The sequence below is a fragment of the Nannospalax galili genome, unplaced genomic scaffold, assembly GCF_000622305.1.
Source record: "Nannospalax galili isolate Female #2095 unplaced genomic scaffold, S.galili_v1.0 scaffold286, whole genome shotgun sequence".
In the NCBI taxonomy this organism is placed as follows: Eukaryota; Metazoa; Chordata; class Mammalia; order Rodentia; family Spalacidae; genus Nannospalax; species Nannospalax galili.
In genome coordinates this window covers 9,351,555-9,357,554 of record NW_008359442.1, presented here as the reverse complement: position 1 = coordinate 9,357,554, position 6,000 = coordinate 9,351,555, and the positions used below count along the sequence as shown (strand labels likewise).

The following is a 6,000-nucleotide window of genomic DNA, read 5'->3' as shown; positions in this document are numbered from 1 at the left end:
GGAGGAAGCATGGAAATTTATGTCATGCTAATTAGTAGAGGTTATAAACATTACCATTGAAATCTACCTGATGACTTTATATCCACATACAGGTGCCAAGGATCCGAGTGCAACTAGTATTACCAGTAATAATCAGATACATACAGATTAGATATGCATGCGCCAACATCTAAATGCTATTAGCAAAAGCAATGAATCTTTCTGTAAGAAACAGTATATTTTAGAATGAAATGGAGATCTTTTTTGAGGGTTAAAAACCCATTCAATTTTATGTCTTACAGGGCTTATACTGAGTTCAATATTGTATAACTGTATTAATTCAACTGTGAACCTAGAAACTTGCAACCACTTGTGAAAGAGATGTACTCTTGCTCTGGAGTGTGTTACTTCATATGTTAAAGTTATAGTTGAAATGCTTCTTCTAATCATGTAGTTATTAAAAATTTAAAAAGAGGCTTAAGTGACAGATGAAATTGAAGAATATTTTATTATAAGAATGAGAATCCTTCAGAGGTATTCAGACACCCAGACTTTCCCCAACTGAGTTTTAAACTCACCAGACATGATCTCTGGACAACTGAGAATAGCTGCCTGGCTCCCTGGTGACAGTGAAGCATGGCCAGCCTTCTCTTCTATCGCTCTTTCATCTCCTCTTTACTGGTAGCTCCCTTGAGTGACCAAATCAGGGCGTTCACCCCGAGTCTATGCCTTGTGTGTGCTGAGGAGAGCAGGAGGGATTGGAATGTAATGTGGACTGGAATTGGGAAACACCCTAGTCTGCTATTTAATAAAGACAATGACGGAGCTAATTAGGGGATTCAGTGGCCAAATTTGGGTGTGGATTATCCTTAGTGCCTTTCTAAAGAGGTTGAGTGCCCTAGATACCCTGGATAGTGGGAAATACACAGCACTTGGGTTTAGAATTGTCCGGGGAGGACAAAGGAGCCACAGCAGAGCCAGCAGCAGCACGTGTGTACTACACCTGGAAGCGAGAGTGACGGTGTGTTCACTGCAGAGAGGGCCCTTACTCTTCCTCTGCTTTCTTTTTTCTTCTCATTTGCATGGTAAGAGAGAGAGGTAGACTTTATATCCCCTCATGAAATTTAGTTTATAAAAAAGAACATAGTGGAACAGGGGGTAGAGTGAACACCAATGCATCTCTCAACTCTCACCAGGGAAGTTTCCTCATGTAATGGAGTACGACACACAGATGGCCACAACTGGCCAAGGTGTAGAGAATAAGAGACTGCAGGGTGCATGCTCCTGGACAGGACTCCTATATTAAATCTCACCCATTCACGGCTTAGGGACCATTGCAGAAGAGGGGGCAGAAAGGTTGTAAGAACCAGGGGTGGTGCATGGCCATATGGAAACAGACTCAGACGGACTCCTGGGACCTTGTTCATAGGAACTTACAACAATGGTGACAGCATGCACAAGACCTATGCAAACTCGATCAGACAAAATCCCAGCATAGAACTGGGGAAAAGGGCAGCAGGTCCCAACCTTAGCCAAAGAGCTATTGGCAGCTGATTACTGCTGGGTGAGGGACAGTTGATATTTTTTTAAAGGAGAGACGCTAGATAGGCTGACTAGATACCAGTGGATGAACTTGCATTGAGAGACATCTGGGTACAAAAACTTGACTCAGCAGGCCTTAACATATATGACAGAATGCATGACATCCGGTGGGGGGGTGCTGTGGGGGTATGGATGGAGGAGGGGTATAAAGATAATTAAGATATTTTGTATGAAGTGCATAAAAATTCAATAAAAATATACATTAAAACAAAATAAAACAATCCTCCTTCTTCCCACCAAAAAGCAAAAAGCAAAAACCAAAAAACCAAAAATAAAAATAAAAAAAATAGAAGAGTAGCTTGATTAGAAGGATGTCAAGTTTTCTGTGTGGATAGGGATGACTTATATAAATAGACCCATAGCCATAATCCTATAGACTGCAGCAAGTTTCAGGAACTGTGTCATTGCTGGTAAGGCCAATGGTTGTTGGGCTTTGGTGGGTTTCAATTTGTCATGTCGACTAGAAGACTTGCTAAGATGGGAAATAGAAAATGATGATTTAGTTTATGTGACATATTGCCTTCTTCAAGGTAGTGCTTACAAAGTTTTCACTTGATGAAATGAGATGAAGGAGACAGGAAATCCTCATCATGCAATGGGGTGTGTGTCAAATTGTAATTGTCTCTCCCAGTGTCATCTATCATTCACCATAGATATTTCCATTTGCTCTATTGAAATGTTTGGAAGCCCCTTTCCCATTTCCAGCTTTGAAAACCACTGCCAAGGGTAATGCTCTTTTCAAGGGTTTAGGGCAGAGCCAGTGTTGGGAGCTACTTACACAGATGTGAAAACACCTACGTGGTAACTGACAAAACTGCTGATTACATTGAAATCAGAAGGCTAACAAGGAGGAAGGACATGCGAGCATAATGTGGGGTAGAGGCTAAAAAACTTCTTCAGCTTTTTAATTGTTTTGAGTTTCATCAGACACCCTCCACAAATGCTTAGAAAGAAAAATTTCTCACAGGTATTTTAACCGGGGGAGATTTGTAAAAGCACCGGGTTCAATGTATACCAGATTTTTGGTGTTCTGGATCAATCTGTAAAGAGAAAGGGGAAAACACTTAGTGGTTTAGTAGATATGTTGTTGGATGGTACGAGTCTGTGACCACCAGGCATTCCTGGCTTTAATGTTCATCAACAAAATCAAGTAAATGTCATATGCCTAAGAGCTGTTCCTGAAACTCTGGGGGCAGAAATGGCTCTCTGAGGGGCCAGTCTGCTATTGCCAGAAGCTCTGAACAGCCCTTCCAAGGAGGCAGGTGCAACATTGTAGCTGGGAGTGTCTCTGTACAACTCTACTCCCTCCTCTCCCCATCAGATAGCACCAGGGTCCAAGGCTCTTGGCCAAGTCATGAGCATGGATGCTGTAGAACCGCTGCACTGCAACTGACAGGAGATGCTGCTCTCAGGAATGCACGAGTGAGCCACTGCCCCTAGTAGGCAAACTGGTTCGGTTCAGGTTGAGTTGGCAAGCACACTGAGCAGTTATCCAGATGGGCACCCATTCACAACAGCACTGGGCAGAGTTCTGGGGATTTAGATTTCTGGAATCTTAAGCTCATTCTGCTGATTATTTGCTATGTGGTGATTCCCACCTTCCTAACTTCCCTGAGCTAGCATTTTTTTCCTTATAAAATAACAATAAAAACATTACATACTGCTTCTGCCTCACCAGTTGGTGTGTATTGAGTAATAGAATAGTCAGGAAGTCCAAGGCAGGGCTTTGGAAAGCCCAAGAATGTACCAGAAAAGCCCAGTGCTGTTGCAGCCCTCTGACATTCCAGGACTGGGACCATTTACTGTAACTCTTGCAGGATCCTATCTACTTTGCATCTAGCAAAAGATCTATGAATACCTGTGGCTTTCTTAACCAGGGGGAATAACGACCTCAGGCCAAGGTAATTTCCCTGATCTACAGAGAAAAATATAGTGTGGATCAGCTGGGAATCTTCACTAAGAGCCAGCTTGGGTTTCTGTGCTGGTTTACTAATTTTATGACCTTAGATATACCATTTAAAGCTGTTTGTGCTTTGGTTTCTTCTTAGGGTGTTTTCTTTCTATTTTTTTTTTTAGGTTAGCATACAAAATACTAGAATTTTGCATACAAATTTAGCATACAAAATCACAGAATCTTCATACATATGTGTTACTGTATTTGGTTCTCAAGCAACCCCCTTCCCCACTACATCCTCCTGGTCCTCCTATCTCCCACCCCCACCAACTAGCTCTCTTTCTCTCTCCAGTTGGTACCCCTTTTTGCTTTCTTTTTATGTGTAGTCCTTTGTTGGAGTGGGCACTGAGGGGTAAATGTGACTGTCTATTTCATGCTAAAACCTCTACCAGTGTTAATGGTAACAATGTCCTGAAGTTAGGAAGTTGGGTGATTTATCTCTAACCATGCAGCAGAACTTGAATGGGCCCAGTTTTTCTGACTTTAAATCTAATGTCTATTGCTCCTTTTAATGCCTATTGCCCCTTATAATGGGAGAATAGGCTCTGATTCTTCAGAGGTGACTTGTGTTTTGTGGGAGCTATTTTTCTATGAGTGAGTCAAACAATCTGACTGGACATTATGTATGTGAGATGGAAGGGTCTTTACGATCCTTTGGCATCTGACCATTCATAGAGTCACTCCTTCTACAAAGTTATTGAGAGCCCACGTATATCAAGGATTGTCCTGATAGGGAAGATACCACTGTGGGCAAAACAAAAACACTAAATGGAGCTAGCACGAGAGTCTCGGGGCCTTCCTCAGGAACCCACAAACGTCTGTAGAGAGCTTTATTTTCCTTTCTGTTTATGTTTTGCTTTTCATCATAAGAAACATTATCACTTGTACCTGGTGTTGCTTCAGCACTATCTGGGAAGTCTGTTAAAGCTGCAGATTGTCAGGTCAGGTTTTGCACTGTTGTCTACAACTAAAATGGACCACGTGTAAGTCTGGACTATATCTTTGGATCTTAAATATCCATTAATTGTGTTTTCCTGTGAATGTTTGGTGAGTTAGTCTCACCTCGCTGACTACACTGTCAACTCCTGGTGGATATTTGTATTCTTGCTCCTCTATGTTTCAGAAGAACTTGGCCTAGGATGAGCTCATGGAAGGTTCTAACATACTTATGAAGCAGTCCATTTAGATAATTACTGACTGGATCATTGATAGAAGTCTTGTGGTATAGTACAAAATACATGAGCTTTGGAGAAAGATGGGTTGGGGTTCAACTCCAGTCCTGCCATCTTCTATAGTGACTCAGTGTCAAGTAGCATACCTTTCCAGGCCTCCATCCCTTTCCCTAGACAAAATGGTAATTTTCTAACTAAGCAGGGTGACTTCAAGAATCAATGACACAGCAGAGGAAATGCCAATCACAAGAGCTCAGAAGTACGTGGTGCAAATCCCTTCCTTTCCTTTTGACTCTGCTGCAGGAGAATTTGAAGGCACTGCCAGAGCTCAGGAGGGAGCGTCCTGAGGCAGTATGAGGACTATTTGGAAGTCACATGACCTGGTGTCTAGTCCAGCTCTGGCACTAACTTGCTGTATGACATTAGGCAAATCTGTTAAGCTTCTGGGGCCACAGGTTCATTGCTTGGAAGCTGTATCAAGTCAGTCTTTTCCCTTTTTCTTGGTAAACTTGAGGGAAATGATAATTTGGAAAGGTTTATTTTGAAGACTAAACATAACAATAACCATACCAATAAAGCACAGTGAACATTCCCAGGCATCACACAGGGCTTTTCATGGTAAGTATTTAAGAAGCACTTACTTAAAGAATGAATATGCCTCAACAGCCCCCAGTGAACCAACTCACGATTGCTAAGCTCCTTTTGAAAGTTTCCACCTACTCCAAGTATTCCATACCCTCCCTTCCATAAGGCAAGAGCTACTTGGCAGGACTTCACAACGTCAATTTTAATTTCCAGCTTTGTGTTGTGATGTTTCAGAGTTTACACAGCTCCTAGGGAGAAGCAGTTGTCACCATGGCAACTTCAGGCCACTGCAGTGAGAGAAATTAGTGCCTGCCCAGACCTAGTAATTGCTGTAGTCTTTTCCTCTTGGATTCCTAGCACTGGATGCTTGAATACAAATACCGAGCAGTCTCCAGCCAGTGAGGGTAATAGCATATAGCAATAAACTATCTGTTAGCTGTTGCTTACATTTCGGACAAATTGAGGAGGTTGTCAAAGGCATTAGCTTCTATCCTTTGCAAGGAATCACTCTGAGAGATTTCACTAGGGGAGAGAGAGAAAAAAAAAAGAAAAGAAACATAAGAGAAATGACCATGCCCACATGATAATGAGTTATGTGTGTGACCCAAGAACTACATGCTCCACTGCATCCTATGAGAGAGAACAGGAGCGTAGAAGCTGTCCCTACATTGTCAAGGGCTAGCATCTCCCTTAAGAGCACTGATGGGT

At 42.2% G+C, this 6,000-nt stretch overlaps 1 protein-coding gene across 1 annotated transcript in view; it reads right to left on the bottom strand.

Moving 5' to 3' along the window:
• Lhcgr (luteinizing hormone/choriogonadotropin receptor) overlaps positions 1–6,000 on the bottom strand; it is a 69,755-nt gene that overhangs the window by 41,810 nt on the left and 21,945 nt on the right. The window contains exons 3-4 of the mRNA XM_008823039.2: positions 5,740–5,814; positions 2,547–2,621 (exon numbers count right to left, since the gene is read on the bottom strand). Of these exons, the coding sequence (XP_008821261.2) occupies positions 2,547–2,621; positions 5,740–5,814 (150 nt within the window). The remainder of the gene's footprint in view (positions 1–2,546; positions 2,622–5,739; positions 5,815–6,000) is intronic.